At 45.9% G+C, this 22,592-nt stretch overlaps 1 protein-coding gene across 1 annotated transcript in view; it reads left to right on the forward strand.

The window, feature by feature from the left end:
* Positions 1 to 22,103, forward strand: part of LOC106603793 (dapper homolog 3) — a 65,219-nt gene extending 43,116 nt beyond the window's left edge. Inside the window, 4 exon segments of the mRNA XM_014197901.2 lie at positions 8,478 to 8,607; positions 13,583 to 13,711; positions 19,554 to 21,082; positions 21,085 to 22,103. Coding sequence (XP_014053376.2) covers positions 8,478 to 8,607; positions 13,583 to 13,711; positions 19,554 to 21,082; positions 21,085 to 21,237 — 1,941 coding nt within the window. The 3' untranslated portion in view covers positions 21,238 to 22,103.
* The last annotated feature ends 489 nt before the right edge of the window (positions 22,104 to 22,592 follow it).

The raw sequence follows: 22,592 nt of genomic DNA on the forward strand, positions 1-22,592 counted from the left end.
GTCTGTTAACTGCTAGCTTGCTTGCCCCGGTCTGCTAACTGCTAGCTTGCTTGCCCCGGTCTGCTAACTGCTAGCCCCGGTCTGCCAACTGCTTGCTTGCTAACCCGGTCTGCTAACTGCTAGCTTGTTTAGCCCCGGCCTACTAAGTGGTAGCTTGTTAGCATTGGCCTGCTAACTGTCTGAATCGCCGTGTCCCCAGTCAGCCCAAACACTCACTGGACCCATATGTTCACTTGCCTCTCTCTAATATCAATATGCCTCGTCCATTACTGTCCTGGTTAGTGATTACTGTTTTATTTCACTGTAGAGCCTCTAGCCCTGCTCAATATGCCTTAACCAACCATGTTGTTCCACCTCCTACATATGCGATGACATCACCTGGTTTAAACGTCTCTAGAGACTATATCTTTCTCATCATTACTCAATGCCTAGGTTTACCTCCAATGTACTCACATCCTACCTTCCTTTGTCTGTACACTATGCCTTGAATCTACGCTATCGTGCCCAGAAACCTGCTCCCTTTACTCTCTGTTCCGAACGTGCTAGACGGCCAGTTCGTATAGCCTTTAGCCGTACCCTTATCCTACTTCTCCTCTGTTCCTCTGGTGATGTGGAGGTTAATCCAGGTCCTGCAGTGCCTAGCTCCACTCCCACTCCCCAGGTGCTCTCATTTGTTGACTTCTGTAACCGTAAAAGCCTTGGTTTCATGCATGTTAACATTAGAAGCCTACTCCCTAAGTTTGTTTTACTCACTGCTTTAGCACACTCTGCCAACCTCGATGTCTTAGCCGTCTCTGAATCCTGGCTTACGAAAACCACCAAAAACCCTGAAATCTCCATCTCTAACTATAACATTTTCCGCCAAGATAGAACTGCCAGAGGGGGCGGTGTTGCAATCTAGTGCAAAGATAGCCTGCAGAGTTCTGTATTACTATCCAAGTCTGTACCGAAACAATTCGAGCTTCTACTTCTAAAAATGCACCTTTCCAGAAACAAGTCTCTCACTGTTGCTGCTTGCTATAGACCTCCCTCTGCCCCCAGCTATGCCCTCGATACCATATGTGAATTGATTGCCCCTATCTATCTTCTGAGCTCGTGCTACTAGGTGACCTAAACTGGGACATGCTTAACACCCCGGCCATCTTACAATCTAAGCTTGATGCCCTCAATCTCACACAAATTATCAATGAACCTACCAGGTACAACCCCAAATCCGTAAACACGGGCACCCTCATAGATGTCATCCTAACTAACTCGCCCTCCAAAGACACCTCTGCTGTTTTCAATCAAGATCTCAGCAATCACTGCCTCATTGCCTGCATCCGTAATGGGTCTGCGACCAAACGACCACCCCTCATCACTGTCAAACGCTCCCTAAAACACTACTGCGAGCAGGCCTTTCTAATCGACCTGGAATGACATTGACCTCATCAGTAGATGATGCCTGGCTATTCTTTAAAAGTGCCTTCCTCACCATCTTAAATAAGCATGCCCCACTCCAAAAAATGTAGAACTAGGAATACATATAGTCCTTGGTTCACTCCAGACCTGTCTGCCCTTGACCAGCACAAAAACATCCTGCGGCGTTCTGCATTAGCATCGAATAGACCCCGCGATATGCAACTTTTCAGGGAAGTTAGGAACAAATATACACAGGCAGTTACAAAAGCTAAGGCTAGCTTTTTCAAACAGAAATTTGCATCCTGTAGCACTAAACTCAAAAAAGTTCTGGGACACTGTAAAGTCCATGGAGAATAAGAGCACCTCCTCCCAGCTGCCCACTGCTCTGAGGCTAGAAAACACTGTTACCACCGATAAATCCACTATAATTGAGAATTTCAATTAGCATTTCTCTACGGCTGGCCATGCTTTCCACCTGGCTACCCCTACCCCGGTCAACTGCCCGGCACCCTTCACAGCAACCCGCCAATGCCCCCACCATTTCTCCTTCACCCAAATCCAGATAGCTGATGTTGTCATGATCGTCAAAAGGAGGGGACCAAAGCGCAGCGTGGTAAGTGTTCATCGTTGTATTTATTTTAAATCAGAACACTTCAAACAAAATAAGAAACAATGATAACGACCGTCACGTCTTGCAGGCTTAACAAGCAGTACAAAAATAAGATCCCACAACTACAAGTGGGGAAAGGCTGCCTAAGTATGATTCCTAATCAGAGACAACGATAGACAGCTGCCTCTGATTAGGAACCATACTCGGCTCAAAACAAAAAAATAGACACCATAGAATGCCCACCCCACACCCTGACCTAACCACTTAGAAACAAACCGTCTCTCTCAGGTCAGGGCGTGACAGATGTCCTGAAAGAGCTGCAAAATCTGGACCCCTACAAATCAGCCGGGCTAGACAATCTGGACCCTCTCTTTCTAAAATGATCTGCCGAAATTGTTGCAACCCCTATTACTAGCCTGTTCAACCTGTCTTTCGTATCGTCTGAGATTCCCAAAGATTGGAAAGCTGCCGCGGTCATCCCCCTCTTAAAAGGGGGTGACAATCAATTGAGCTTCAATGCCATACAACTCTCCTTCCGTGGCCTCCAACTGCTCTTAAACGCAAGTAAAACTAAATGCATGCTATTCAATCGATCACTGCCCGCACCTGCTCGCCTGTCCAGCATCACTAATCTGGATGGCTCTGACTTAGAATACATGGACAACTACAAATACCTGGGTGTCTGGTTAGGCTGTAAACTCTCCTTCCAGACTCACATTAAGCATCTCCAATGCCAAATTAAATCTAGAATCGGCTTCCTATATCGCAACAAAGCATCCTTCACTCATGCTGCCAAACATACCCTCGTAAAACTGACCATCCTACCGATCCTCGACTTCGGTGATGTCATCTATAAAATAGCCTCCAACACTCTACTCAACAAACTGGATGCAGTCTATCACAGTGCCATCCGTTTTGTCACCAAAGCCCCATACACTACCCACCATTGCGACCTGTACGCTCTCGTTGGTTGGCCCTCGCTTCATACTCGTCACCAAACCCACTGGCTACAGGTTATCTACAAGTCTCTACTAGGTAAAGCCCCGCCTTATCTCAGCTCACTGGTCACCATAGCAGCACCCACTCGTAGCATGCGTTTCAGCAGGTATATCTCACTGGTTACCCCCAAAGCCAGATCCTCTTTTGGTCGTCTTTCCTTCCAGTTCTCTGCTGCCAATTACCGGAACGAACTGCAAAAATCTCTGAAGCTGGAGACTCATATCTCCCTCACTAGCTTTAAGCACCAGCTGTCAGAGCAGCTCACAGATCACTGCACCTGTACATAGCCCATCTGTAAACAGCCCATCTATCTACCTACCTCATCCCCATACTGTATTTATTTATTTTCTTGCTCCTTTGCACCCCAGTATCTCTACATGCACATTCATCTACTGCACATCTACCATTCCGGTGTTTAATTGCTATATTGTAATTACTTCGCCACCATGGCCTATTTATTGCCTTAACTTACCTCATTTGCACTCACTGTATATAGACTTTTTGTTTTCTTTTGTTCTACAGTATTATTGACTGTATGTTTTGTTTATTCCATGTGTAACTCTGTGTTGTTGTATGTGTCGAATTGCTATGCTTTATCTTGGCCAGGTCGCAGTTGCAAATGAGAACTTGTTCTCAACTAGCCTACCTGGTTAAATAAAGGTGAAATTAAAATTTAAAAAATAATTATTATTGTGTACAGGAACAATGGTGGACATCTTGAAGCAAGTGGGGACAACAGACTGGGATAGGGAGAGATTAAATATGTTCATAAACTCCAGCCAGTTTGTCTGCACATGCTCTGAGGACCCGGCAATGGGATGCCATCTGTGCCCGCAGCCTTGCGAGGGTTAACACACCTAAAGGCATAGCTGGACTATTATTACTCGCCCATGTTCTCAGTCACCTTGCCGTGGTTAAATGCAGTGGTTTTGCGCTTTCAGTTTTGCTCGAAAGCTGTCATCTATCCACGTTTTTGGTTTGGGTAAATTCTAATCGTCACAGTAGGAATAACATCCTCTATGCACTTCCTGATGAACTGAGTCAGTGTATACGTCAATGTTATTCTCAGAGGCAACCCGGAACATATCCCAGTCCACGTGATCAAAACTTGAAGCATAGATTCTGATTGGTCAGACCAATATTGAACAGTCCTTACCACAGGAACTTCCTGTTTAGGTTTCTGCCTATAGGAATGGAGGTGCAGAATGGGGAAAGGGACAGGGAAAAGGGGATACCTAGTCAGTTGTACAACTGAATGCATTCAACAGAAATGTGTCTGAATCAGAGAGGTACGGGGGGCTGCCTTCATTGATGTCCACGTCATCGGAGCCCGGGGTGCAGGTGTTGTTGGGGGTTAACATCTTTGCTCAAGGGCAGAATGGCAGATTTCGAACCAACGCCCTTCACCGCTAAGCTACCTGAGCCTTGATCTGATTTGTCGAAGGGAGTGCGTGGGAAGGTTTTGTAGCCGTGCTGGAAGGGGGAATAGCAGTGGTCAAGAGTTCTCGATGAGCGAGTAGCGCAGCCGATGTGTTGATAACTTTGGTAGCGTTTTCAGAATTGCTTTATTAAAGTACTCAGCTACAATAAATGCAGCCTCAGGATATGCGGTTTCCAGTTTGCACAAAGTCCGCTGTAGTTCCTTGAGAGCCGTCGCGGTGTCGGCTTTAGGGCGAATAATCACTGCAGTGTCATGGGAAGTAACTTCAGAGCAGCTCATAAATGAGTCAGGAGTTTAAGTCATATTTAATGGCTTTTTAAAGATGGCTTGAATCATTTAGAGAGAAAATAATCACTTAGGGAGATGAAGTGTAGGGGAGAGAGGGACTTGGAGTAATGCTTTACTGCAGTTAAGGGTGTAACTCAAGGCAATTTCTGTTTAATACGTTTTAGTGGTTCACATGATTTGGAGTTATACTGTGTGCTTATATATACTGTACGACATACAAAAAACATGGGATACACTTAAGATTAACTGAGTTACATCCAAACTTTACTTCAACAACATTGGAAATTAGTAAAGGGTTTGTGCTCTCGGTCGGGCTGCCCTCTTGTATCCGCTTGTTTACTTTGAAAACTGAACTCTTGTATCATGTCTTTACTAACAGTGATGCCAACATGACACGTGGCCTTGAACCTTACCAGACTAGCATAATCAAATGAATGAAGAAGTCATCCTCTTATTGTGCCATTATGTAACAAGCTTTAGACATGCACAGGGTGAGCATGGCTTGGGCTTATTCTATAGCTTGTTTGTGTCTATGTCTGTGCAAATGAACTGGGCTAATGTCATGCATGCGCTGGACGAAAGGACCTGTGTGTGGGTTTAGGAGCCACTCAAGTGAGACAACACCGGCTCAATGAGCACGTTTCCTCTGCACACACACACACACACACACACACACACACACACACACACACACACACACACACACACACACACACAAGCCACTGTGTGTATAATCCCTGAGATCAAATCACTGTTAACCCTATATCAAACTACAAAGGCTCTGGCCCTATATCTTCTGTATTATGGGATTGCCACTCCAAGTACACCAGTCAACTCCACTTCCATTCCAGTCCATTCAGGAGGCATGGAGAAATCACCGTAGGGAAGGGTCACCAAACTTTAGTCCCCCTATCCTAGCAGGCTTTTGTTCCAGCTCAGCACTACCTGTCGTACTACTACCCTGATAACCCTCAAATTAGTGAATGTATTCATCCCCCTCTCTAACATCTTTACCCCCCCGTCTTCTCTCCCCTCCGCCTCATTCCCCTCCTCCTCCCACTCTTCCCTAATTCCCCTCCTCCCCCTCCACCTCAGCAGTTAAAGTTCCTGAGAGCACAAAGCCTGACTCAGTCTTACTAGAGAGAGAGATGGGGGGGGGGGGGGTGAGAGACTGACAGCCCAGGGTGGTATGTTTACATCCCCTGTTCCCTCCCCCTCTTCCCTGAGGGTGTTGGACTGACCCTGCCCCTGGCCTGAGTGACGGGCCTGCTCCCTGACCGACGGGTCGCTCAACTATGGACCACTGGAAGGGGGAGAGGGAGGGGGAAGGGAGAGGCGACTAGGGCAATAGAAAGAGAGTGTCTGTTTTCGAGCTGGCGTTTTGTCAGGGTGATTGACACTCACAGACTGAACGGAAAAAGACTCATTCGTGATGACAAGATGCAGGGACGCAGGGACTAGTGGTGATTGTGTACGCTGTTCCTCTCTCATTTTCCCCCTCTTTCATGCTGTCTGGATCTCTCCCTCTCTTTCTTTCAATTCAATTGTTTTTAAACATATTGATATGGAAAGTAAGAGCACTTACATTCAGTGGTGGTAAAAGTACCCAATTTTCATAAAAGTAAAGATTCTTTAATAGAAAATGACTCAAGTAAAAGTGAAAGTCACGCATGTAAAATACTACTTGAGCAAAAGTCAAAAGTATTTGGTTTAAAATATACTTAAGTATCAAAAGTAAAAGTATAAATCATTTCAAATTCCTTATATTAAGCAAACCAGGCGGCACCATTTTCCTGTTGTTGATTTATTTATGGATAGCCAGGGGCACTTTCCAACACTCAGACATTATTTACAAACGAAGCCTGTGTGTTTAGTGACTCCACCAGATCAGAGGCAGTAGAGAAGACCAGGGATGTTCTCTTAGTAAGTGTGTGAATTGGACCATTTTCCTGTCCTGCTAGGCATTCAAAATGTAACTATTACTTTTGGGTGTCAAGGAAATGTATGGAGTAAAAAGTACAATATTTTCTTAAAGAATGTTTATTTATTTAATATTTCTTTAACTAGGCATGTCAGTTAAGAACAAATTCTTATTTACAATGACGGCCTACCCCGGCCAAACCCTAACCGAGACGACACTGGGACAATTGTGCGCCACCCTATGGGACTTCCAATCACGGCCGGTTGTGATACAGTCTGGAACTGAACCAGGGTCTGTAGTGACGCCTCTAGCACTGAGATGCAGTGCCTTACACCGCTGCACCACTCGGGAGCCCTCTCAGGAATGTAGGGAAGTAAAAGTATTCAAAAATATAAAAAGTAAAGTACAGATACCCCAAAAAACGACTTAAGTAGTACGTTAAAGTATGTTTACTGAAGAACTTTACACCTCTGCTTACATTGTCAAAGCAAACATAAAACAACGATGGTTGAGTAAGACAGAAATCTTTTCCTTTTCTCTCCTTGTTATCTCTCTCTTTCTCCTCTCTCTCTCTGTCTCTCTCTCCCCAACTCTTCCCATCTTCCCCCCTTTCTCCTTCCCCCTCTTTCCAGTAAGTTCACCATGTTTTCATGGACAGGTCAGCATGTCTGTGTTTTTAACCCATAGCTTCCCTGCCTTTATATGGTATTTTTTACTGGGTGAGAAGCCCTGATTTACACAGGGAGGCCCATTGAGTAAGGCTATGGGTTGTTAGGGAGTTAGTTTGTTCTTAGCTGCACTGTGGAAACCCCCCCCTTCCATCAGATGTTTAACTTCAGTTTCACAGCAGGCTCCCCCAGCGAGTCTAGTGTGTGTGTGTGTGTGTGTGTGTGTGTGTGTGTGTGTGTGTGTGTGTGTGTGTGTGTGTGTGTGTGTGTGTGTGTGTGTGTGTGTGTGTGTGTGTGTGTTTTTGGGTGGGGGAGTCAAAATATGGTTGAGTTTTTCAATCAGTTTGTGGGTTTTCAGTGTGTGTGAGTTTTCATTCGAAGTGTACAATTTGTGTGTGTGCAGGTGTGCTTTGTCAGTGTCAGCTTGTGTGCCCACACACACAGACGTCTCAGCGTTATTCCCAGAGTCCTCCTCTCTCCTCTGAATTACTGTATGGAACCTTCAATACCACATGACCAGCAGGCTTTTCTGCCTTCTCAGCTAGTCGAACCACACCCAATGTTATAAGCCAGCAGAGTGTGTGTGTGTAACTCTGTACACCTCTATAGCACAGGAGGCTGCTGAGGGGAGAATGTCTCATAATAATGGCTGGAATGGTATCAAACACATGGACACCATGTGTATAATTTGTTCAATACCATTCCGTTAATTTCGTTCCAGACATTACTATAAGCTCGTCCTCCCCAATTAAGGTGCCACCGCTGTCTCTTATTTTTCATCTCTCACTCTCTGTCACCCTTTTATCTCCCCCTTTCTCTCTCTCGCTCTTTGTCGCTCTCTCTCTCTCTCTCTCTCTCTCTCTCTCTCTCTCTCTCTCTCTCTCTCTCTCTCTCTCTCTCTCTCTCTCTCTCTCTCTCTCTCTCCTTCTGTCTGTAAAATATTGGGTTCTTCATGTCCGCTGAGGGCTGTTGTTTTGACAGCTTTAACCTCCTCCAAAGCCGATGCTGTTCCTATCCTTCACTAGCCATTTGAGATTTGGCAATGTGTGTGTGTGTGTGTGTGTGTGTGTGCGCTATGTGTGTGTGTGTGTGTGTGTGTGTGCAAATACGGTCTTTAACCCTGATTCTATGTCTCTCATTGTGTTCCAGAGCAGTCTACAGTGTACTCCATGTGGTCTGATGGCATCTGTAGAGCAGCAGGTTGGGGAGCTGAGGATGGATACAGAGGATACTGTGCTGGAGGCCACTGCTGAGCTGATGGACAGTCGGCCCCGCTCAGGTAACACACCACTGCACAAATTGGACCCTTAAGTAGGGAGGGTTGCAAAATTCCCAGGTTTTCCAGATATTCCGGTTGGAAGATTCCTGGAATCAGCTGGCAATAAGCAGTAAATATGGGAATCCTCCATCTGCAATTTCTGGAGAACATGTTTTGGGGGAGGGGGAGTTACCAGAATTTTGCAACCTTACCATTAAGCCATTGGTTCAATCTATCATATTACTGCTAAACACAGCATAGCTATAGTCGGTAGTATGACTGTTTGGTGTTGGAGAAAGCAGTATTGTACTACCTGAGTCTCGGACTCTAGTCACGATATTCATGACTCGTGACTCGACTGACTCTCATAAAGCCTTTCTCCCTTGCATAATTCAACATGCTAGATAGCCACTGTACTAGCAGCTAGCCTTATCAGCTAGCGTTCTACATGCCAAAATATAGTTTATAATATTTTTAGACCTCATCCTAGGGAACCGTGACTCAACTCTGGACTCAAGTCAAGGGCTTGAGCCTGCTCTAGTTCCAGGCCTTTATGCTGTAGTTCCATCAGAGAGAGTCGTCACCGAGGCCCATTTAGTTTCTCTCCTTGGCTCAGAGGCTGACATCATTATATGAGGTGGTTTGGTAGCCTGGCAGGAAAAATTGCAGGCAGACGCGTCGGCGCCATTTTAGAATGGTTAACTTAAATGACCCCACAGTAGGCCCATTACTGCTCCGTACAGATGTAGGATCTTAATTTGATCACTCTTTTGTTGCAGATAATTTTCCTGGACAGAAGGAAATGCAAACTTGTAGTGTATTTGAGTTTCAAAAAGGCTTCAAAAGTTTGTCATTTCTGCATTGAAATTTCAGACTTAATTTGCCCTAACGAAAAATGTATCAACCCCTACAAAAATGTCTGAATTATAATCCCCATAATCATTAATATTTCCTGTTGCTGCAGTATTATTTTCCTGCTGTATCAAACTGGCTCAAATAAAGATCCTACATCTGTTTAGCTATCTCACCCCTATCTCACCACATTCTTACTATATTGTACTGTATATTTCATGCTAGTCTTTTTGGAGAGAGAGCCAAAGTCGTATCTGATATAGAGGGATTTGTCGAGGGCTGCGTAGGTCATGTGCTTTATGAATCAGTGCAGGAAATGTTTCCAAAGCCCACATTAAATTGATAAATGCATTCCATTTTCAGAGGAGAATTTTTGCTAGGAGTTGAAAACTACTTGGCTTGGAGAATTGTGAGCCGTCCAATGAAAATGTACTTTCGGCTCCCCGAAGATGGCAGGAGTTTTAAATCCATGGCTAATGTTGTGCCATTTACCTCAAAATATACACAGATGGCTGGCTATTTGGAGATTGAGGGTGGCATGTTGAAAAAATGCTTTGAGAAACCTTCACAGGTTAAGAAAAGGAAACCTTGAGAGGCATCAAATGCCTTCAGGAATGACTAAATGACTAATGTGCCATTCGCTTTCAACGTGAAAAACAACACTGTATATCTCCCTTAGAAAAAGACAAAATGAACTGGAACAACACTAGACTCTCCTACATTCCAAGCTAGGCTAGTAATGCTGTGCTACCAGTCCTCTCTTCATAACTGAATGTTCCTCAGCTACAGTCAAATGAAAGAGATGCTTTGTAAGTCTTTTAAGAGTGGATACTCTTCTGTAGTTATTTTCGGAACCTAAATGTACTTACTTGCTTACTATACTTTTATTATTTCATAGTAACATAACCTTAACAAAATGCACAGACCTAAAATGACTCTTGATGGCATGCAGAGAAAGACCATAACAAATGAAAAAGGAAAAGCTCACTATTACACTAAAGAGATTACAATGAAATCTAGAGTGAGAGGCCAATATAATATAAGGGGGACCCACCCATCTACGGCTGACAAAGTCACACAAGTGAAGGTGGATATAAGTTAACATGGCAGTCTCTTTCTATTCAGATCAGTTAGTGTTCCGGTTCATAAGAAAAGTAAGCAAGACACTGTATGCATACCCAATGACGTAGAAACAACCATCCACAGGAAACACAGACTGTTGCACTTGCATACCAGTACTCCCAAAGGTCATTTGGCTGAGACTTGAGTGGTATTGGTCCTGTGTGGCTCAATTGGTAAGAGCATCAAATCAAAATCTAACCTTACCGTGAAATGCTTCCTTATAAGCCCTTAACCAACTCAAATCAAATCAAAGTTTATTTGTCACGTGCGCCGAATACAACAGGTGTAGATCTCACAGTGAAATGCTTACTTACAGGCTCTAACCAACAGTGAAAAAAGGTATTAGGTGAACAATAGGTAAGTAAAGAAATAAAAACAACAGTAAAAAATAACAGTAGCGAGGCTATAACAGTAGTGAGGCTATAACAGTAGCGAGGCTATAACAGTAGTGAGGCTATAACAGTAGTGAGGCTATATACAGTAGCGAGTCTATATACAGTAGTGAGTCTATATACAGTAGCGAGGCTATAACAGTAGCGAGGCTATAACAGTAGCGAGGCTATATACATTAGCGAGGCTATATACATTAGCGAGGCTATAACAGTAGTGAGGCTATATACAGTAGTGAGGCTATATACAGTAGTGAGGCTATATACAGTAGTGAGGCTATAACAGTAGTGAGGCTATAACAGTAGTGAGGCTATATACAGTAGCGATGCTATAACAGTAGTGAGGCTACAACAGTAGTGAGGCTATATACAGTAGCGAGGCTATATACAGTAGCGAGGCTACAACAGTAGCGAGGCTACAACAGTAGTGAGGCTATATACAGTAGTGAGGCTATATACAGTAGTGAGGCTATATACAGTAGTGAGACTATATACAGTAGTGAGACTATATACAGTAGTGAGGCTATATACAGTAGTGAGGCTATAACAGTAGCGAGGCTATATACAGTAATGAGGCTATATACAGTAATGAGGCTATATACAGTAATGAGGCTATATACAGTAGCGAGGCTATAACAGTAGCGAGGCTATATACAGTAGCGAGTCTATAACAGTAGCGAGGCTATATACAGTAGCGAGGCTATATACAGTAGCGAGGCTATATACAGTAGCGAGGCTATAACAGTAGCGAGGCTATATACAGTAGCGAGGCTATATACAGTAGCGAGGCTATATACAGTAGCGAGGCTATATACAGTAGCGAGGCTATAACAGTAGGGAGACTACAACAGTAGTGAGACTACAACAGTAGTGAGACTACAACAGTAGTGAGGCTATATACAGTAGCGAGGCTATAACAGTAGCGAGGCTATAACAGTAGCGAGGCTATATACAGTAGTGAGGCTATATACAGTAGCGAGGCTATATACAGTAGCGAGGCTATATACAGTAGCGAGGCTATAACAGTAGCGAGGCTATAACAGTAGCGAGGCTATATACAGTAGCGAGGCTATATACAGTAGCGAGGCTATATACAGTAGCGAGGCTATAACAGTAGGGAGACTACAACAGTAGTGAGACTACAACAGTAGTGAGGCTATATACAGTAGCGAGGCTATAACAGTAGCGAGGCTATAACAGTAGCGAGGCTATATACAGTAGCGAGGCTATAACAGTAGCGAGGCTATATACAGTAGCGAGGCTATAACAGTAGCGAGGCTATATACAGTAGCGAGGCTATATACAGTAGCGAGGCTATAAACAGTAGCGAGGCTATAAACAGTAGCGAGGCTATAAACAGTAGCGAGGCTATATACAGTAGCGAGGCTATATACAGTAGCGAGGCTATAACAGTAGCGAGGCTATAACAGTAGCGAGGCTATATACAGTAGCGAGGCTATATACAGTAGCGAGGCTATATACATTAGCGAGTCTATAACAGTAGCGAGGCTATATACAGTAGCGAGGCTATATACAGTAGCGAGGCTATATACAGTAGCGAGGCTATATACAGTAGCGAGGCTATAACAGTAGCGAGGCTATATACAGTAGCGAGGCTACATGAGACACCAGTTAGTCAGGCTGATTGAGGTAGTATGTACATGTAGATATGGTTAAAGTGACTATGCATATATGATAAACAGAGAGTAGCAGTAGTGTAAAATAGGGGGTGGTGGGTGGTGGGACACAATGCAGATAGCCCGGTTAGCCAACGTGCGGGAGCACTGGTTGGTCGGGCCAATTGAGGTAGTATGTACATGAATGTATAGTTAAAGTGACTATGCATATATAATAAACAGAGAGTAGCAGCAGCGTAAAAGAGGGGTGGGGGGGGGGGGGTCACACAATGCAAATAGTCCGGGTAGCCACTTGATTACCTGTTCAGGAGTCTTATGGCCTGGGGGTAAAAACTGTTGAGAAGCCTTTTGTCCTAGACTTGGCACTCCGGTAACACAACTATGAAATTTTAAGAAAAATAAGAGTTAAGAAAATATTTTCTAAATAAACTAAAGTTAAAAAATAACAAGGCTATATACAGGGGGTACCAGTACCAAGTCAATGTGAGGGGCATGGTAGTCAATATATACAGGGGGTACCAGTACCAAGTCAATGTGAGGGGCATGGTAGTCAATATATACAGGGGGTACCAGTACCAAGTCAATGTGAGGGGCATGGTAGTCAATATATACAGGGGGTACCAGTACCAAGTCAATGTGAGGGGCATGGTAGTCAATATATACAGGGGGTACCAGTACCAAGTCAATGTGAGGGGCATGGTAGTCAATATATACAGGGGGTACCAGTACCAAGTCAATGTGAGGGGCATGGTAGTCAATATATACAGGGGGTACCAGTACCAAGTCAATGTGAGGGGCATGGTAGCAATGCTAAGGTTTTGTTGGTTTATGTCCCACATGGATCCAAAATAGGCTGACGAAAATTGTATGCATTCACTGTACTGTAAGTCGCTTTGGATAAAATCGATTCTTGCTGGGGCCACCAATATGAAAATGTATGCACTCACTGTTGTAAGTCTCTTAATGGTTAATGGTATACAGTACATGTGTTTGCAGGTTTCTATGAGCTGAGTGAGGTCCTTTCTCCTCTGGGTCTCTCTGATTCCTCTGGGTTTGGAGAGCTGTCCTCCAGCGCTACCCGAGCCATCCGCATGGACTATGCCAACGACCGGCCCAAATCAGCCGGTGAGTGACCACACACATATATACAGTCGTACATTCTCACACGCTCGCACACACACACACACACACACACACACACACACACACACACACACACACACACACACACACACACACACACACACACGTGGCAGTACAGTCAATGTAGCCTACACACACGCCTATGTGAACCATTGATGTCATTATTACCTTCTTGTATCCAATTTCTGTGTGTGTGCGTGTCATTTCTGTGTGTGTGCGTGTCATTTCTGTGTGTGCGTGTCATTTCTGTGTGTGTGCGTGTCATTTCTGTGTGTGTGCGTGTCATTTCTGTGTGTGTGCGTGTCATTTCTGTGTGTGTGCGTGTCATTTCTGTGTGTGTGCGTGTCATTTCTGTGTGTCTGAAGTTTGTAATTTTACTTCAAAATTTCCAACTCGATTTTCCCTTACGAAAAATGTATCAACCCCTACAAAAATTTCCATTAATTATAATCCACATAATAATTCACATTTCCTGTTGCTGCAGGATTATTTTCCTGCTCAAACTGGCTCAAATTAAGATCCTACATCTGTGAGTCACGGTTGTTCAGGAAATGCATTTATCCAATATAGAGCAATACCCATTTATACTCATGGGTATCTGTTTTTTACCAGGTCAGACTACGTGCCTACTAAATGTACTGTATATTAGTCCACATAGACAGTGCAAGATGCCAACAGTGATGCACTAAGTCCCCTACAGAGCAGCCGCCAACAGAAGCTCATTAGAGTCAGACACCATCAAATCAAATTTGACCAAATACAAGTGTAGACTTTAATGTGAAATGCTTACTTACAAGATCTTAACCAACAGTGCAGTTCAAGAAGAAGAAAATATTTACCAAGTAGACTAAAATAAAAAGTAATAATAAAAGTAACAAAATAACAATAACAATAACAAGGCTATAGTCCCCGGTACCGAGTCAGTGTGCAGGGGTACAGGCTAGTTGAGGTAATCTGTACATGTAGGTGGGGGCGAAGTGACTATGCATAGGTAACAGACAAACAGCAAGTAGCAGTGGCGATTTTTATGATGTGTTCAGCAGTCTTATGGCTTGGGGGTAGAAGCTGTTGAGGAGCCTTTTGGTCCTAGACTTGGCACTCCGGTACCGCTTGCTGTGCGGTAGCAGAGAAAACAGTCTATAACTTGGGTGACTGGAGACTCAGTCATCGCTCCCAAATAGCCCCAACCATAACGACTAATAACAAGCACAAACTCATTTCTTTCCAATTGCATTAAGGTGAAGGAAATATACTAATGGATTATCTTTTGAGTTCCCCGCCGTAAAGGGCTTCCAGCTATTAGATTAGGAAGATGTGCTCTTTAAAATAAACGTGTTTCATTTGTATAGTATTGTGTTGTGCTTTTATTTTCTGGACACTACACTACAAAAAAGTGGTCTTTTGTTGAGATAGATCCATGTCCCAGGCCATCTGTTTTGTAGATCCAGCTATGCCACTATCTAAAATGAATGAAAAAAGATAAGCATCGTGTAATTTTCAGATTTGCTGTGCATATTCCATTCATTTGATCCACACAACCGATGTATACCTTTATTTAGCCAGGTACTGGATATATGATAATAACCTGGTTGGTCACGAAACCAGGCATGGGATGTGGACATATCTTGGCATTAAACCCCTTATGATATGTCTGCATCCCACATGAAACCCTATTTCCTACATAGTGCACTAAATAGGGAATAGGGTGCCATTGTGGACACATACAGTGTGTTGTACAAGGCAGTGGTTCCCAAACTGTGGGGCATGCCCCCTAGGAGGGGCGTGACGGGTCGGCAGCTGGGGCGCGGGGGTCCCCTCCCCCCCAAAAAGGGAACTCAGCCCGGCTTTCAACTTACTCTTGAAAGTGGGAATAGTAGAATGCACAAGGTGCAATTTGGATATTGGGTAGTACATCATCAGTTCCTCTTGTCATACCAGTAATTGCACACCTTAGAGCAGGTATCATCAACTAGATTCAGCCGAGGGTCAATTCTTTCTTGAGCGGATGGTTGGGGGGCCAGAATATAATTACAAATAATTAGCAAACTGACTGCAAGAGTTGGAAACAGATAATATTTGACTGAAATATAATCATTTCAAACCTTGCTTACATTTGTATATGATCACATCTCTCTATTATGCCTAGGAATACTTGGGAACAGTTCCTCAATGCTGGAAGGGGGGCCTGAGTGAAAAAGTTTGGGAGCCCCTGGTAAAAGAGGGGACTGCCTGTGCCCAGTGACATAGATAAATGAGTGTACTGGGTGTGCTGGTGGAGGGGTGAAAGGAGAGACTGGTTGTTCATGTTTTTATGTGTAACTGCATCAGTGGACTGTCCTGTGGTGATTATGCAGGGGCCTAGATTATAGTCATGGGATTAAGACAAGGCTGCTCTGTACAGACTCAGTCAGAGAGAGAAAAAGACCCACTGTACCATGTTAGAGACGCACACGTGCACACACACACACTTACAGACTCTCTCACACACACACACACACACACACACACACACACACACACACACACACACACACACACACACACACACACACACACACACACACACACTTACAGACTATCTCACACACACACACACACACACACACACACACACACTGACAGACTCTCTCACACACACACACTTACAGACTCACACACACACACACACACACACACACACACACACACACACACACACACACACACACACACTTACAGACTCTCTCTCACACACACACACACACACACACACACACACACACACACACACACACACACACACACACACACACTTACAGACTCTCTCTCTCTCTCTCTCACACACACACACACACACACACACACACATATACACACACACACTTAGACTCTCTCTCTCTCACACACACACACACATGCTTGAACAAACACACAGGCAGAGAGACTCTCAAACATTAACACTCACACACCCACACATACAGTGGGGGGAAAAAGTATTTGATCCCCTGCTGATTTTGTACGTTTGCCCACTGACAAAGAAAGGATCAGTCTATCATTTTAATGGTAGGTTTATTTGAACAGTGAGAGACAGAATAACAACAAAAATATCCAGAAAAACACATGTCAAAAATGTTATAAATTGAATTGCATTTTAATGAGGGAAATAAGTATTTAACCCCCTCTCAATCAGAAAGATTGAGAGGGGAGATTGTCTTTTATACAGGTAACGAGCTGAGATTAGGAGCACACTCTTAAAGGGAGTGTTCCTAACCGCAGCTTGTTACCTGTAAAGAAGACACCTGTCCACAGAAGCAATCAATCAATCAGATTCCAAACTCTCCACCATGGCCAAGACCAAAGAGCTCTCCAAGGATGTCAGGGACAAGATTGTAGACCTACACAAGGCTGGAATGGGCTACAAGACCATCGCCAAGCAGCTTGGTGAGAAGGTGACAACATTTGGTGCGATTATTCGCAAATGGAAGAAACACAAAAGAACTGTCAATATCCCTCGGCCTGGGGCTCCATGCAAGATCTCACCTCGTGGAGTTGCAATGATCATGAGAATGGTGAGGAATAGCCCAGAACTACATGGGAGGATCTTGTCAACAATCTCAAGGCAGCTGGGACCATAGTCACCAAGAAAACAATTGGTAACACACTACACCGTGAAGGACTGAAATCCTGCAGCGCACGCAAGTCTGCCAATGAACATCTGAATGACTCAGAGGACAACTGGTGAAAGTGTTGTGGTCAGATGAGACTAAAATGGAGCTCTTTGACATCAACTCAACTCGCCGTGTTTGGAGGAGGAGGAATGCTGCCTCTGACCCCAAGAACACCATCCCCACCATCAAACATGGAGGTGGAAACATTATGCTTTGGGGGTGTTTTTCTGCTAAGGGGACAGGACAACTTCACCGCATCAAAAGGACGATGGACGGGGCCATGTACCGTCAAATCTTGGGTGAGAACCTCCTTCCCTCATCCAGGGCATTGAAAATGGGTCGTGGATGGGTATTCCAGCATGACAATGACCCAAAACACACTCGGCCAAGGCAACAAAGGAGTGGCTCAAGAAGAAGCACATTAAGGTCCTGGAGTGGCCTAGCCAGTCTCCAGACCTTAATCCCATAGAAAATCTGTGGAGGGAGCTGAAGGTTCGAGTTGCCAAACGTCAGCCTCAAAACCTTAATGACTTGGAGAAAATCTGCAAAGAGGAGTGGGACAAAATCCCTCCTGAGATGTGTGCAAACCTGGTGGCCAACTACAAGAAACGTCTGACCTCTGTGATTGCCAACAAGGGTTTTGCCAACAAGTACTAAGTAATGTTTTGCAGAGGGGTCAAATACTTATTTCCCTTATTAAAATGCAAATCATTTTATAACATTTTTGACATGTGTTTTTCTGGATTTTTTTGTTGTTATTCTGTCTTTCACTGTTCAAATAAACCTACCATTAAAATTATAGACTGGTCATTTCTTTATAAGTGGGCAAACATACAAAATCAGCAGGGGATCAAATACTTTTCCCCCCCACTGTACATAGACTCTCTATGATACACACATACTGTACATAGACACTGTTAGAGTGCATCTTACCCAGTCTGGCCATGGCTGTGCTAAACTGACATTCTTAAAAGGAATGCATCCCTATGGGATGCAGCAGACTTAGTTTAGGGAAAACAGAAGTTGTGTCCCAAATGGCACGCTATTCCTTTTATAGTGCACTGCTTTTGACCAGAACCCTATGGGCCCTTGTCAAAAGTAGTGCACTCAAAAGGGAATAGGGTGCCATTTGGGACACAAGCCAGACTTCAGTTTGATGTACAGTAGAGTAGAGCTCTGGTGGTCAACCTCTTGTTACCTCAGCTGCTCATTCTATCTGAAGGATTCAACAGAAAACTGGCTATGCCCCAAATGGCACCCTGTTCCTTATATAGTGCAGGACCCTGGTCAAAAGTAGTGCACTATGTAGGGAATAGGGTGCCTTTTGGAACAGAGCCTGTGTTGTGTCTGTAACCGCCTGGTCACAATAAACAGCGTCTGCTGTTTCTGCAGCTGTGTATTGTACGTACAGCTAGAGCTACGTCCATGGTGCCTGGTGTATGTTTGCTCATTCACCTGAGTGGGTTTGTATACCTATTTCCCATAACGTGCTCCTTTTCAAGGATAGTTTGTCAGCAATGCCTCACAATACTGTAAGTGCTACTGCAGGCTAGTGACTAGAGATGGCATTTCTTCAGAAGCGCCATAAACCATTTGAGCAGTGGTCTAATTTCATCTGGGATAAAGGTAAAGTCTCAGTTTTGGATAGAAACATTTGTTTACCTGCAGGATTACAAGAACATTTTTGAGGGTTTAGGTGGGTCAGGAGTCAGGACACAAAATGAGGGAACCACTCTCTTAGGCAAAGACCAAATTAGCAAAAACTATTGGTTTGATATGAGTGGGAGCGTGGTTCCACCATTTTGTGTCCTGACACACTCCAACATCCATTAGGCTGTATAATAGATAGTGTGTTGGTCCCTCAAGTGTACGGCATATTGCACTTTCACTTTAAATGTGTAGCTATAGCACTTTGAATGAATTATTTTGTGTAGTTTCTGTGTTTTCATGTTTTATGTACGTCTTTTTGTGTCTTTTTAAGCACATGACCAAATACATTTTCCCCTGGTGGGATAATAAAGTTGATCTGAATGACAAAATCTCACTGTAGACGCATCATTAGCCTATGTCTGTGGGTTCTCTTGTCTGTGGGTTCTCTTGTCTGTGGGTTCTCTTGTCTGTGGGGTTGACCTCTGCTTTGTCTGATTTATAACTGTGTTATTGGTTCTGTTTTCCAGGGGATTTCTTCGTGGCCAATCGGGAAGGACAGTCAGAATCCGGGTTCCGCAACACAGTCCCCCGCTCCTTCTCGGCCCCCTACCCCTCCCTGGAAGGCATCGCCGAGGGGGCCGGTGAGGGGGAAGACGAGGCCTGGGCCTGGGACCACAGCTCGGGGCCAGGAGGAGGGCTGGATGTGGAGGGGGAGCCCACGGAGGAGGACTACCGTCAGGCCCAGCGTGTTGAGACATATATCCTGAGCCTGATCCAGCGGCGCGCCCTGCCCCCTCGGCCCTGCAAGCCCCGCACCGCCATCACCGTGGCCCGCCAGAGCAGCCTCTGCCGCAAGGAGCCCCAGCCTCCACCAGCCGCTGCCTCCACCCCTGAGCACCACCCCCACCACCACCAAGCCGCTGGTCCCCCTCCCTCCGAGGGTCCCCCTGCTTCCTGGGCCTGCCACAGCCTGGACCAGGAGCCGTACGCATGCATTGCCTTGCTCCCTGATGACTCCCCTCTACCCCATCACCACCCTCACCCTCACTACCCCCAACCAAGGCCCAGACAGCCGTTGGCCAACACCCGCTCTGCCTCCCTGGACTCCCCCTGCAGCATACCTCCATCCCAGGACCCCAGCAGCCACGAGCCCGACTCACCCCATCCCTTCCACCACGCCTACCCGGCCCCTCCCCCGCCCCGTTCGCCTCCCTCGCCTGACGAGCAGCTGGTCAACGCCCAGTACATCCCCGCCCAACCCCTCCGGGCCCCCACCGCTAGGGCCTCCGCACACTCCCACTCCCACAGGGGGGCCCCTGGGGGACCCAAACCCAGCCGGGGCGCCTATTCTCCAGAGAGGGGTTCTCAACAGCAGCCGGCCCCACAGCAGCTGCAGCAAGTCAAGTCTAAAGCCGCCCCCAAGAAGTGTCGCTTTAGCGAGGAGAGGGAAAGGGAGAGGGAAAGGGAAAGGGAGAGGGACAAGGAGAGGGACAAGGAGAGGGACAAGGAGAGGGAGAGGGACAGAGAGAGAGAGCGGGAGCGGCCAGTAGGTTCCAAGAAGCCTGGAAGACGAGCCTGCAGGTCCCAGTCTGAGAACAGCCTCAATGGGCAACGGGGCATCCCTGAACGCAAGTACAACACGGTGGAGAGAGACGGGGGAGGATCAGGGTCAGGGAGCGGCCGCGGAAGCCAGTCCAAGGGGAAGAGGCCCCAGCCGGGCAGCACAGGCTACCGCCGCTGGCGCTCCACCCTTGAGCTCAGCCAGGATGAAGCTGAGCAGCCTCCACAGCCGCCCCCAGCTGACCAGGGCTCCAGGCGCACCCGCAAACCCCGGCCGCCTCCCCCACCTTATGCCTACATCAACCCACACCCGCATCATCACCCCCATCTGGATTACCTGGACCGAGAGCTCGCAGCCCTGTGTCGGCCCGAGGAGCGCTACCCCCACCCGGGGCAGGGCGAGTCCGAGTCGAGCCTGAGTGAAGACTCGCCGGCCTCCAGCACGCTGTCAAGCGACTCAGACGAGAGCGGGGGTCTGGTGTGGCCCCAGCAGCTCCCCCCCTCAGCTCTCCTCCCCCCCCGACGGCCACCGCTCCGGCTGGGGCCCCCCTGCAGCCCAAAGCCTTCGTCAAGATCAAGGCCTCCCACGCGCTCAAGAAGAAGATCCTGCGCTTCCGCACAGGCTCCCTCAAAGTCATGACCACCGTTTAGAGTGCCGCACAGGACCCGTATTTAGCAGTTGGGGGTTAAGATAATTTAGTGTCTCTCTCTATATGCACCTGGTTTCCTTTGAGGAGAAGCGCCGTCTGTTTTGAAGAGCAGCAAGTACAGAAGACAGCAAATTTAACTCACTGCACTGCCTAACTGTACATACATACATAGACTCTTTGGCTTTCAATGCATCCTTCACAGGCCTCAGATCTGCCATAAACCCTCCTGAACAAGCAAACAGAGCTGAGCCTGAGCTCTAAACTATGATCCCAGATCTGTGAAGCTTTCGGCTATTGCCTGAGCCCAGCCAGGCGGGGTCTGAGACAAGATAATATGCTATGGGGCTTGAGTTGGGGCTAGTGGTCACTTCGGTGGCTAAAGTAGACATAAAACTGGGACCCAGAGCCTAAGAACCCCCCCCCCCCTCCAAAAAAGGCCTTATCCCCCTGTTATCCCCCTTTCCCTCCCCCTGACAGAGAGTACTGTGAGCATGATATGTCCCGTCATGTGACCTGTGACTCAGCATCAACGTGTCTGTAGTCTAGGTTGCGTTCCAGACAGACTACATTGTATCAACCAATGGATACATGCCATGTTATTAACTGCATAACGTAGTTGGGTATCAGACTGCTAAATCATATAATGTGGTTAGCTGATACGTTAAACACCTATCTAGCTGGGAAATCTGGCGTTGTCATATCTGGAAGGTGTATGCAATGTAGCCTGGAACGCTGCCCTCCTCTGCACATGACCACCTGTGTGGTGTGATTTACCCACTCCTGTATTTATGAATGTAGTCTGTAAATAAAATGAGCTGGGACCATGGAACCTTAAGGGGACCACAGAGGTCTTGTCTCTCAACCACCGGCTGTCAATGTGTGTTTCATTGGACGGAGAGAGAGAGTGAAAGTGAGTCACTGTGGGTGTGTTTGCCTCTCTAGCTCTTTAAAGCTCTCAAGCTGTGACGCATAATTAGTGTTGTTAGTGTTCCATCCTGATTCACACCAAGGTTTACCACGCAAAAGACCATGCATGGGCTGTGTCTGAAAACATTACTGGCTGTCAAATCCTTGCTGTTCCTGTTTACTCAATTCCTCCCCTTCATCTCAAAGCTCTTTGGAGGAGAAGGCCCAAGGGGAGGGATCTTGGGTACTCTGTTCCAATGCACTTTGAGAGGGAGGAGAGGACTGGTGGAAACAAGGACGGAGAATGCAAGGATTTGTCAGCTAGAAATGTTTTCATACAGGTCCATGGATGGGCTCTTTCTAAAATATGCTTTCTTCAATTCCTTGCTTACTCTTTCCTTGCCTCCTTCTCAAATTATATTAGAGGAAAAGATCTGAGGTGAGGAAAAT

Source organism: Salmo salar, chromosome ssa04, assembly GCF_905237065.1.
Source record: "Salmo salar chromosome ssa04, Ssal_v3.1, whole genome shotgun sequence".
Taxonomy (NCBI): domain Eukaryota; kingdom Metazoa; phylum Chordata; class Actinopteri; order Salmoniformes; family Salmonidae; genus Salmo; species Salmo salar.